The sequence below is a fragment of the Alternaria postmessia genome (assembly GCF_024291825.1).
Source record: "Alternaria postmessia strain BMP 2775 chromosome Unknown scaffold_24, whole genome shotgun sequence".
NCBI classification, from domain to species: domain Eukaryota; kingdom Fungi; phylum Ascomycota; class Dothideomycetes; order Pleosporales; family Pleosporaceae; genus Alternaria; species Alternaria postmessia.
Window position 1 is genome coordinate 90653 of NW_026260097.1, and position 12504 is coordinate 103156.

The 12504-nt window shown below is 49.6% G+C and overlaps 5 protein-coding genes across 5 annotated transcripts; 1 reads left to right on the forward strand and 4 right to left on the reverse strand.

Annotated features, from left to right (window-relative positions):
• Nucleotides 1-567: 567 nt before the first annotated feature.
• On the reverse strand, nt 568-1682 carry J4E82_004843 (uncharacterized protein; the record flags this gene model as incomplete). Its single annotated transcript, XM_051731117.1, has 2 exons — nt 568-1437; nt 1488-1682. 2 exons carry the CDS (start codon nt 1680-1682, stop codon nt 568-570), a joined length of 1065 nt encoding a protein of 354 aa, XP_051589052.1.
• A 506-nt stretch (nt 1683-2188) lies between these two features.
• On the reverse strand, nt 2189-2848 carry J4E82_004844 (uncharacterized protein; the record flags this gene model as incomplete). Its single annotated transcript, XM_051731118.1, has 1 exon — nt 2189-2848. One exon carries the CDS (start codon nt 2846-2848, stop codon nt 2189-2191), a length of 660 nt encoding a protein of 219 aa, XP_051589053.1.
• A 3066-nt stretch (nt 2849-5914) lies between these two features.
• J4E82_004845 (uncharacterized protein) lies at nt 5915-7482 on the forward strand (the record flags this gene model as incomplete). Its single annotated transcript, XM_051731119.1, has 2 exons — nt 5915-6779; nt 6839-7482. 2 exons carry the CDS (start codon nt 5915-5917, stop codon nt 7480-7482), a joined length of 1509 nt encoding a protein of 502 aa, XP_051589054.1.
• Nucleotides 7483-7670: 188 nt separating this feature from the next.
• J4E82_004846 (uncharacterized protein) lies at nt 7671-9458 on the reverse strand (the record flags this gene model as incomplete). Its single annotated transcript, XM_051731120.1, has 4 exons — nt 7671-8582; nt 8633-9177; nt 9235-9358; nt 9435-9458. The coding sequence occupies 4 exons, from the start codon at nt 9456-9458 to the stop codon at nt 7671-7673; spliced, it is 1605 nt and encodes a 534-aa protein (XP_051589055.1).
• An 821-nt stretch (nt 9459-10279) lies between these two features.
• On the reverse strand, nt 10280-10855 carry J4E82_004847 (uncharacterized protein; the record flags this gene model as incomplete). Its single annotated transcript, XM_051731121.1, has 1 exon — nt 10280-10855. One exon carries the CDS (start codon nt 10853-10855, stop codon nt 10280-10282), a length of 576 nt encoding a protein of 191 aa, XP_051589056.1.
• Nucleotides 10856-12504: the final 1649 nt, after the last annotated feature.

Consider the following 12504-nt stretch of genomic DNA (forward strand, 5'->3'; position numbering starts at 1 on the left):
TAACCACACCGCCAGATCACGGTTAAAGTCAGATATGATGGCCGCCAGGAATGCAGCTACTACAACGATGGCAAGGGAAATGCGGGACGTCTTGTATGCGCTGATCCGTCCCCCTATTCGACCGACTTCAAGCGCGACCCACAGTGGGATAAGCCGACAGAGGTTTGCAAAGGAAAACGAATGCATCGGGGATACTTTGTCGAGTACGGAACTTGAGACAACAAAGTACGACACACCATAATGAACAGACATGACGAGTCCTCTGAAAGACGACAGGGAGCTATGAATAATCTTCATCTTACGATGATGCATGGGCTTGTATAGGAGATAAATGAAGAGCCAGATTCAGTAAACTTTCGAATTTAATGTGCGACATGAATATGGTGATATGAGGCGATGTCAACGGTCAGATATAGGAGACACCAGCTTGCTGGGGGTGTTCGTAACAGGCAAACTGGTTTAGCTGGGTTAGAGGAGAAATTAGGGAGGTTGGTCACACACGGCCGCTCGATGACGATAGTGGCTAATTCTCAAAGCGTTAGCTCGTTTAGACTAATGTCCGCAGCTCTAATCGATCCCATACGAGGGGCCGGCATCTTCGTTCTCGATCTTCTCTTCTACATCTATTTCTCCAACAAGCGTATATCCTCGGTCTTCCTTCGTCGCTGCCACAAATATCGCACTGCCCACAATCAAAAGCGCTCCGGCGTACTTCCACCATCCCGGGTCCAATCTCCACACAATCTTGTCGGCTACCATGGCGAACACTACCTGCACGTAAACGATGTGAAGCGCTCTCTTTGAATCGCCAGTCATCAAGCTGGCTGCCATGAGCCAATGCATGGCGAATCCCAGAATACCCAAGATGCAGACGAGCAGCCATTGTACAGCGGTCGCTGGGAAGCTCAAGCTCTGTTGCTGTATGATGAGCGATGCGCCGCTGAGTACGGTGCAAATAGGTGCGAAGTATGCAACGGTTGTGATCGGGTGTACGTGCCCCCCTAGGCAAGACATCGTCAAGAAGGAGACTGCGCCACCGACAACACCAACTAGGGCGGCACCAACAGCCAGCGCATGGTCCTTGGGCGTGTTCGTCACATGAGCGTTCCAAGGCTGCAGTACGCAGAGCAAACCCAGAACCGCAACTAAAGCTGCGAGCATTTGAGCGACGGAACAGCGCTGCTGGCCTGGTAACAAGCCGAGTAGAAGAGCGGCTAAAACCGGCGCAAGGAAGTTGATCAGAGTCGCCTCAGCTAACGCGAGATAGCGCAGAGAGACGTAGAAGCCCCAAATTCCGAAGAAGCCGGCGATGCCTCGTACGATGAGAAGTGGGCGCAATTTGGTGGGACCGAAAACCCCACCAGGGGTTATCGCTGGAGAGACAAGCACGTATGTCCAGGAAAGAATGGTGATTATTAGCATCATTGCGATGAGTATCTGGAAGCCATCAATACAAAAAGCTGGTGACTAATATCGAGTTGCCATACTTCGGAAGTGCCAATCGATTTGGTGTCCGAGCCGCTGCTGCCATCCGTTCGTAGGACGCGTCCCAATGTTGCTAGGATCGTGGAGCATATTTGGGCTGAAAGCATCAGTATTACACCAGCATTGCTCTGGAGAACAGCGTCCGCCTTGCTCGCAGCCTTGGAAATATTGTTTTTTATCAGCGATGTTGAAATCATGGTGTTGTGATGGGGTGAAGTACGAAAAGGACGCCTGCCAGGAGGATGCGGGGAACGTGAGACTTTATGTGCACGTTGTGCGTTTCACGCTTACTTGCGACGTGCTCTCCCCAACGGCGCACCGATATGGGATACACACGTGCGGTTGTCAATCATGCAGATCGAAAAATAAAGCATTACTTTCACGTTTGATGGTTCTACGCTGTTGGGCTTCAACGCACGGGTTCTTGAAAACTATAATGCGCACCCAACAAAGCTACCAACATATATCTACTGATACGCTATTTCGTTGTCCTTAATTGAATTCTACTGCACGATCATCATGAACTACACAAGAATTTGCCTGGTCATTCATTCTTTTCTTTTCCTAACAAGCTAATCTACTGAATCTTGTTAACAACATTGAGGAGTGCTTCTGAAATTTACATGAGACGTGGTTATATGCGTGAACTGATGTAACTCCCACCAGTGAACTCCTACAATGATCCTTGTTAGTCCGCCCAAAGTCAAGCTCGACCTTGAGCAGAGTGCGGACTCTCTGCCCATACCTCTTTCGTTATGCGCCAGATCCATTCATTTCCGAACATCTTGTCTTCTATCCTTTCAGCTTGAAACCCTAACTTTTTGTTCATCAGACCCTTGAACGCAGCATTAGCGTCTACACAAGCTATGTGCACTTCGTCCATGCCCAGAACGCAAAAGCCATGGTCAATGACCATGCATAACGACTCGTATCCATAGCCTGAATTACGAAAGTCCGTCTCCAACATCAACCCCGCATCGCCTATCAGCTTTCCATCACTCTTCCTCCTGCCAATCCAACCCAAGCCGCCGGTGCCGACAGTCTTTCCGTCAATCACGACGACAATGTTGGCTCGCTGCAATGGTAAATTGACGACCTGCCATTGCTTGATCAGATGATCTATAGCTTCAGCACTATCCAGCCCGGTACATGACTTGTCGTACTGGATATTACGATAGTCAGTGAAGAGGCGTAGAAGTGCAGCAGCATCCTCCGCGCTAGGAAGTCGAAGATGCAGGTGGGGATATGTTAGAGAAGTGATGCATAAGCTGCTTGCACCATGGGTGGACAAAGCTGTTGAATGCGTGTAGAATGAGGTACTACCAGTAGCTGTAAGCGCGGGCTGATCGGCTTCTGCAGTCATGATGTGTGACGGAACGTTGGGGTGATATGAAGAGGGTCCAGAGTTACAGAAACAAGGACGGAGATAAATGTCACTACGAGAGAAGATAGTGCCTAGTGGGTGATCCTGAGTGTTGCTTACGCCCGGAGGTCATCCTTGCACCTGCAGTCTTGTGGCGCAAGCGCTAGTCCCTTGCGATACTCGACTGCTGTAAAGCGCGAACTTGCACGATCTGCGATGATCTAGTGCAAGTTCTCAGGTGACGGGAGACATGCCAGAACCGCAAATCAAAGGTCGTATAGATTGATGCGTGGAAATGCAGTGAGATAGCGGAAGTAATTGCTGACTTTCGAAGCCCAGTGTTCGTTTGGTGGAAGTCGGCTGATGGAAACACTGCGACATAGTCTCAAGCATCCCCAGATCATCTTGTTTTCAACTTCATAGCCTCTTCACCTTCTTTTTCGTTACGTATCACGTCTCATTCTACCTTCAGCAGCACTTGACATGATCGCCTCAGTAAATACTGCATGCGTGGATGTCGTCTGCTGCCTTGACGACATGCACCCCAACACCAGCTGCACTCTAGAAAGGCTTGTCGAATACTGCACAAGTCGCAATTCTGCTTCATGTGTTGTTGTTCGAGAAATGAGAGCATCCTTGTTCCTTGTCTGTGCCGCACTAGCGACAGAGGAATCAGAGTGGTCTCTGAAAGAAGCGATTTCTCAAGTTGCAGAGGTCGTCTATTCGCGTTCAAAGTCCGAAGGTGTCGCTTTCCTGTTCAGTGCAGCATCCGGCATTACGTTCGCCATGACTGCATCGAAATTCCATGCGGAAAGTTCGGTTCTGCTTTCGCCAACTGAGAAAGAATATTGTTCCCTAGAGAAGCCTGGGTCAGTCGACACATCTGTAACTTGGAGACCATATTTCCCGATACCCATGCGCAGCTCTTACGACACCTCCATCGACGGGGAGCCAGACACGATGGTATTGCAGCCCGTCGGAAGTCGATTGATCAGATATCTATCTCTCGCTTTGTTCGTCATCATACTTCTCTCCCTTAGCGCGCTCTTTCTCCCAGGGCAGAGGCACCCGTGGCGTCGCTTCGATGAGGTCGTCGGCAGCAACGGACCGCAATATCAGCTGCAACTGAAGCCGCAAAATGTAAGCCAGTGGGCTTCCAATGAGGATGATGTGCTGGATTCCAAGCGGTTCTTGAGAATCGATGATGGGTCTATCTATCCAAAGGAATTGCTCACTCCAGAAGAGGCGGAATATCAGGCTTGGCTCAGCGAGAGATATCCTGAGGTTGATGCTGTCAAAGCAAGAGGACTATATTTAGATGCAGACTACCTTTCACGGCCGGAGGAGAATGACATGCTGATTGACAAGTACTTTCACATCTCGCATTGCGTACATTCGATGCGAAGGTACTGGGTAGCCAAAGAGACAGGTAAGAGACTGCTCTGTCAGAAAGAATATCCTCGGCTTAACGGAATTAGGTCATCATATATGCCCCATGATCTTTCGTACTGGCACATGAACCACTGCTTTGAGAATATTCTCTTACCATAGGCATTACCCTCAGGGCCAAGAGGTACGGTGCCGACGGGATTCGAAAATGTGACACCGTACAACATATCTTGGGTGACGCGCGTTTGTTTTTGATCATATTTTCTTTGGCAATTCATGTGAAGTAGCATCTTCATCAATGCCACAAACCTTAGGCAAAATCATACGTGTTGTTGATGACGTAGTGTTCATCGTCATAGAGGTGGCTGGGAGTGGCAACCAAGAGATGTGAAACCGTTATTGTTTTTGTACCTACGTAAACACCAGACTTGCTGTCAACATTTATGGTGTAGCCGAAAAAGCTCCATGACAGCTAGCAGGCATGGTTGTGGGCATTCATTCTACTCATGCGGATGATGGGGCGGTGGTGTGCGGCATATCTGCCGAATGAGGCTTATCGCCCTTCACACACATGCTCAAGTTCCGGCACCACCCAAGGGCGAACTCCATCACTATCCCAGCTCCATGACGTCAGAATGCTTCGCGGAAGTTCTTCTTCTCCCTGTTTTCACATCAGTGTGCATCTTGATCCTACACCGTGTACACCACTGCTATCGTGAAGATCCGAGACGATCGCTGAGCTTACGATTCCAGAACAATACTATCATGAATGAGAATCATCGAAGTCTTGATACTGCATTTGCAGGTTGTCCTTCCCACGGCTGTATACATTTTCTAGTACACAAACATCAGACGCCAGGCGACATACGAGCACTTCACCCTAGCGCGTTGACCATCGCCAGCACGTTGTCTCGATCTGAGCTCGCGATGAAGCACCTATACAGCTATATAGGGAGCTCACTTCCAGCAGTTACTCACTGTATGGTACTTTGCAGATTACCGTAACTCAAGTGACGAAATAGGCCACGTTTCATTGTACATGTGCATGCCATCTGCGAGTATTACGCAGGGACCATATCTGGCTGCAAGAGTCCAGAGAAAAGCAAGATGTACCCATCAGAGACGAGTCGATCGAATTCATGTAAGAAGAAACTCATTATCGTAGGGAGATGACGCTCCTTAGAGATAGACACTTCGGATTCTCATATCCAGCACAACAACACCCATGTAAGGTTCCAGAGTGGTTCTGGTTTCAGCGTCGTCTATCCCGGGAATGTTTACCCAGCCACTTTCGCCCAAATGCTACTGCACTGGCTCTCTTAATGATCCACTGGATCGACAGTGGCTTCCCCTAGAAGCAGAGCGATCAAAAGTATTAATCAGGTCACATATCCGGGGGCCGATTGGCTGATAGATATTCGTTTTTGTTCTGCATCTGCAGTCAGCGAGCAAGTGTTGCGATAGAACGTAACCTCCAGTGATGTAAAAATAGGATCTTGGTCTTGTCTCCAATCATGGTTACGCCCTGCATATCACCTGACTTTGGTGAGGCAATAATATAATCTTCTTTTCACGATCAGGGGGGAAACGTACTACCAGTATCCTCTGCCTTCAAGCTGAAGACGAAAACACTCACCTCTTCGTTCCATACTACAAGCAACAACCGACTACACCACGATGGTCCCAATGGAGTCACAACAGCAGCGGACGCTAATCCTTGATCTCGGCGACGTCCTATTCCACTGGTCTTCTCGCGATCTTACCGTCCTTTCCCCGCAAATTTTCCACTCTGTTATCCTCTCTCCAACATGGGCGGAGTTGGAGCGCGACCATCTCGAAGAGGCAGAAGCTCTGAAGATTATAGGAGAGCAACTCTCAATTGATCCTGGAATGATAAGCGAAGCACTTACGCAATGTCGCAGAACTTTATGCGTCGATAACAACCTCATCGAGAGGCTCAAAAAGCTCAAAGCAGAGATGAATGGGCGGCTCAAGGTTTACGCAATGAGCAATATCGCAAGGGAAGACTTTGCGCGCCTCCAGGCTGTGCTATCTGACTGGAGCTTATTCGACGGCGTGTTCACGTCTTTCGAGGCGGGTATGACGAAGTTTGAGCTCGGCTTTTTCGAGCATGTGCTGGACAGCATTGGATGTCGCGATCCAACATCTGTGATCTTCGTCGATGACAAGCGCGGACAAGTCAATACAGCGCGCTCATTCGGTATGCAGGGCATCGTATTCGAGTCCCCAGGCGCTCTGATGCGTCAGTTGCGCAACCAGCTGTTCGATCCCGTAACACGAGCGCGTCGATACATGACTGACAATGCCGGCAAACATGTCTCTCGCATCGAAGACGGACCTGAGCTAAATGAGTTTTTCTCTCAGTTCATGATTCATTGGGAGCTCGAAGACGCAAGCCTCCTCAGTCTTTCGCCTCCTAACACCGATGCTGCGGAGATCAATGCAACGATTGAGCAAGCGAGCAAGGAAGCTAAGATATGGAACTACTTTAACGGCCCTCCTATTGGTACGACAAAGACCTGTAAGATATCTCGCATGCTAAGTGTATTCAACCCATACTAATCTCGCAATGGCATCTAGTCCCTGATGATGTCGATGACACTGCCAACGCTTTGCTTGTGTTTTCGCCGCCCGCCTCTTCGGCCAACCCAGTACTGGATCATATGCTTCAAAACAGGCACGCACAAGACGGCCTTGTCTTGACGTACTTCTGCGACAAGCGACCTCGTTTGGATCCGATCGTCATTACCAATGTCATTCGAGTTTTCTACAAGTACAACCGCGGCGCTGATGTCAAACTCGAGCTTGATTACATTCGTCGCATCCTTCTAAATCGCGCTTATATCGATGGTACGGACATGTATCTCTCTGCTGAGACATTCTTATACTTTTTGTCTTGCCTTGTAGAGGCGAACACAACTGCGCCTGAGATTCAATCACTCAAAGAGCCGATAGCTGCCGCGCTCCGAGGATACGTCGGTCGCCGCGGAGATTCTTTCGCTGTTGCTGCGCGTGTCTTAGCATGCCAGAAGCTTGGTGTGTGGGTCCAGCCTGACCTCGAATACCTCAAAGAGTTGCAAGAATGTGATGGGGGTTGGGAAATTGGGTGGGTGTGTCGGTTCGGCAGGAGCCATAAGCGGATTGGAAATCGGGGCGTGCCTACAGCTTGGGCTATCAAGGCGCTTGAGCATGAAAAGATTCTTGCGCACGAACTCCAGCCCTAGTTTTGGACGAAAACCTCAACGGTGGCATGATGAAAGAAGCGGACAAAGAGAACGATGAGCTCAAGTAGTCGCAGGAGAAGCGCAGCTGTTTGCTCGCAGTTCATTCAAAGTTGCTTTCATTCGTCCGTAGGCTTTTTCAGTGGACTAGCTCTTCCTTTACATGCCCTTGTGTGCCTTACGGGTTGTGTCTAATCACTCTGGCTGATTCTCTCCTCCATAACAGCCTGGTTCTTCTCGCTGACGTGCGCAAACTCCCTGAATCTCTTCTCCTCATCTGACTTGCTCGCCCTTACAACCCTTCGGTTCTCTGGATTTAGTCCCATGCATAGCCTCGGCTGCTCATAGAACATAATGTCGATCTGCTCGAGCGTGCGTCCAGAAGTCTCGACACCAAAGAAGTAGGTAAGCGGTACAAAGGATGCGCAAACCGCAGCCCAGACCCAGAAGTAATGTCCGCGAATGTTATCTAGGCCAATGGGAGTGACCATAACGACGACGAAGTTCGACATCCAATGCGAGAAGACGCCGACAGCTGTCGCTTTGTTTCGGACACGGAAAGGTTGAATCTCGGCTGAGTAGGACCACGACACAGGCAATATACCGAGGGTGAAGCAGTCGAGATACAAGAAGATGAAGGCGACTGCTGCTGCGGCGCTAGCATAGCTGTTTGTGGCCAGGCATCCGGCGATGATCGCCATACATGCTGCGCAACCGGCTGACGAGCCCATAACCGACCATCGGCGCCCAATCTTGTCGATGTAGAAGTATGGTGGCCACGAGAACACAGCATACTGAGTAAAAGCCACTGAGGCGAGGATGAGAGACATGCTCGGAGAGTAGTCGAGGTACTGCTGGAAGATGTAGGCCAGGTAGTAGCACAAGGCGTTGATGCCACTCCACTGGTTCATCATATAAGGTCCCATTCCGAGAACAACACGGTGTAGATTGCGGGTCTTGGTTGCATTGCTGAAGACTTCGCTCCAGGTGGGCTCTTCCTCGCTACTCTCTGCCGCGATCGCGTCGAGGATTTCCTGGAGTTGGCCCAGCACTTCTTCATCATCCAGCGGCTTGTCCAAAAGTCGACTGATGGTATACTTCGCCTGAGAGTTGCGTTAGGGTCAATGTGTTCATCATGCGATAGATTACGTACCTCGTCAATCTTTCCACGCGATGCTAACCATCTTGGAGTTTCGCACAAGAACGGGCAAAGCGCCAACACAAGCAGTGAAAACAGTATTTGGCAAGCGACAGGAAAGCGCCACTGCAGCGAGCTATCGGCATATAGCGTCGCAAAGCATAGCCAAGACGCGACAGCAACTCCAATGATGATCAAGGCGGACTGGACAACAAGAAGCGAACCACGGTTGTGTGCAGGTAGTGTCTCTGACTGTAGGATTGGTACCGCAACCGTTGACAGTCCGACACCAACGCCACCGATGATGCGGGAGACGAACATCTGCCAGTAGTCGAAGCTGGCACATTGAATAGCAGCACCAATTACGACAATGAGGTTAGCGAGGATGATGGAACGCTTGCGTCCGATACGCTCGCCAAAGACGAAAGCCACAACGGCACCGAGAGCGCAGCCGATATCGTAGATGGCTGTGACGAGGCCGGTCATGGTTGGGTTGGGATTGCCAAGGGTATCTTTGAAGCGCTGGCCGCCCAGGATGCCGCCGAAGAGTCCTTGGTCATCTTTGAGTCGCGTTAGACATCATAGCCACAGTGTAACATGATTGACTTCAAGCTTACATCCGAAAAGAAGAAAGTCAAGACCAGAGGTCAACAGAATAACGGCAATGAGGCTCTTGCCTCTGAGCTCGAGGAAGCGCATAATGAAGATCCTGAATCCAATAGTCTGGTTGACAGGAAGGAACTGCAGAACAGTGTGATGACGGACTCAGGCTACGAACCACAAACATATAGGCTTTATACTCGTCCCAGCCACTTACAGATGTACATCGGCATATCCTCATCCAGCTTAATGTCGAAGCATCTAAAGTAGCGGCAGAAACCTGGTAGAATCTCCCCACGGACCATATCCGGGGAAATTATGGGCCTGCGGAGAAGCAAATGCGGAGGTGAGCGACATGGAATAGTGCGCCAGGGCAAGGCTTCGTAGAGACGCACTCATGCCGTCCTAGCTGGGCTGAAGTCATGCTAGCTGGGCCGGCTGGGCAAAAGTGCGGGGTTCCCCTTTGGGCATGCCGCATTCAAGGACGGAAGGTTTGCCGGCAGTGAAACACCATGTGATATCGATGCTTCCCGTCGTGATAAATTTCGTGAACCTGAAAATATGACTTGTGCTAGTTCATCGCATTTCTCTATACATGAGACCAACACCACCAGGCTGGTTTCGCAGATTGTCGAACCGGAAATCTTGTAGGTGCTTTCGGTGAGCGTAAAAGGCGTTCTTGCCGATGATTGGAGTCTCGCATCGAGCTGCTGCGAGGTTTAGGACGCAATTCCGACGCACGAAGCCCGTGCGCCCCAAGTATAGGCTGAACATATAGCCTTGCACGTGAGACTCGGTCAAGATAGATCACGGGAACTCTTCTGCAGAAAAGCAACACAAGAAGGGGAATCAGTATACGCGAAGTGAGGAACAAAAAGGTCTTTGGTAGAGTAGTTGGGGAGGAAAGGCACGTTTCCGACATCTGGACTATGCAATTACAGCACCTTTCTGTACCTGCAAAGCCTCCATAATGATGCTCATGAATATTTCGGCGTATAGTGACTCTCCTACCCCTACTTCATTTCGTCGTCCATGGATATATAGGATTTCCCCGAAGTTGCCTTACTGCAGTTCATGTAACATTTCCCTCGTAGCGCTCAAGCTTTTGGTATCCCCGTAGATCGCTGCAATCAGACTTCCATCTATCTTCGGAAACTCTCGTTGCAGCGTTTCAACATTCTCGTCGTCATCGTCTTTTCGTCCCGCAGCCTCGTAACTCTGCATCACCTCAATCTGGTGCGAACGGTCCTGTCCGGTAGGAAGAGCCATCTCCGTAGCTGTGCGGCGGGGCGGTAGACCTGGCGGAACATCTTCTTGTCCAGGGTAAGAGGATTGGGGGGTTTGTTGTTGCTGGTAGGACTGTTGGGAAGGGTCATGGGATTGTGATTGCATGAATGGATTGTGAGATTGAGTTTGGCTTGGCTCTTGGCTCCACGGTGAGGTGTCCTGGTGTTGAGGCGGGTACTGTACGTACGGCTCTTGAGGGGGATGTTGACCTAATGGGTTCGGGGGTGGTTGTTGGGCGTAGGGGTTGTGAGGCGGGTCTTGGTACGCTTGGTAGGGGTTGTGGCTCTGCTGGCTCTGTCCTTGTGGGTTCCCTTGGTCTGCCCACGGGTTGTCGTTGTGGTTGGAGGCCATGACTGCGATACTTGTACTTTTGGGATGGTCTTGTGGTAGAGGTCTTGGGTTTTTGAGTCGTGTTCCAGGGCGGCGGAGCTTAGGATTAGCTGACGAATATGTGAAGGCGCAGGAGGCGATGACGCAGGCTTGCCGCACGGGCTGCCTGCCCCGCTTCGACCCGCATTGTACTGGAAGCTACGAAGAAGATCGTACAACTGATCGCGAATCGCATACCACGACTGTTCGTCAAAATTCACCGCTCCTACGCCATGTTCTGATATTTGTCTTTTCTCTGATCCTTCCATAGAGCTCACAAGATGCAGCGATTATCCTGCTGTTCCTTCATCTATGTCAGCCTAGCTTTTCCAACATGACAACAATGCTTTCATTAAGGTAAGAGGAAAATGAAGTTGAAGATGAGGTGTTGAGTCGCGTTTTTAGGCGAGGTAAGAAGAATGGACTCTGCATTACATCTCTCAAACTCAATTCCGTTGATTCCCTCAACGTCTACTTATTACCGTCGTTGAACGTGAAGAAAGAGCTGTGGTAGACTGAGGTACCCAAATGACTGCGCCTACATTCTCTTCTGTTCTTCACTGTACACTATAAGGTCATGCCGATTGGCATGCATATTACGATGAGCGTTGCAGACGCAATGGTGGCTTCGATGGACCAGAAAGACATGTTTTCGAACATTTGAGATCGGTGAAGATCTAAAGATTGTAGCACGGTTACCTTCGTTAGGAGAAAAGATGTTATGGATTTTGTGTATGTTCATTGTTATGGACGGTAATTAAGCTAGGTTTGGCGTCATTGGCTATCCAGTAGGTGGAGGTACGTGCTGTATTTGTTTCATATGTCGGATATCGGGGAATTTCCATCTCTGGTTTTGCATGATTGGTTCAAGCGGGCGCGATCTCCATGAAGGCTGTCGTAATCAGGTTAGTATGGCATACTCAGGTTTCGCATTATTGGTGCTCCTGTCGAGCATAATGATCATGTACGTAGCCACACAGATCAAGTTGACTACGCCAGCAAACCTCTTCTACCTTTTTTATTCTTATAAATACTTTCTATCTCATTTCTCCATAACCTCCTCTCATTCCAGCTCCAGTTCTTTACTAAATCAGCGCAGCCATAACGCTCCAACGTCTACCACAATGTCGAGATCGCTTGCCAGACGGATACCTGACGACGTCTGGAACTTTCACAAGATTACTATCTGGGAGCTGTATATTGTTGAAGATAGAAAGCTTGATGGTTACGATGGTGTCATGGATGTTATGACGAGGCGTTATGGCTTCTCGCCTACGTATGTATTCACGTGGACCCAACGTACTCAATCAAGCTTACCTGAACATAGTAAGTCGCAGTATGAGAATAAAATTGCGTTTTGGAATATGCGCAAGAAAACTACGGATAGAGAGTGGAATGCAATCTTGCCTCGTGTCCAACAAAGAGCGGATCGAGGTCGACAGACGCATCTTGTCTTCAACGGCGTTCGCGTCGACCAGAAGCGCATAGAAAGGGAATTGGATCGCCGCCGTTCGGATTCAAGCATGCGAGATAGCTTTCTCCAAGGTAACACATCCTTATGGTTGTTGCTACATGACTAATTGATGATAGCTACGGACCCTACAACGCCACCCGGTTTTGCAATCCAATCT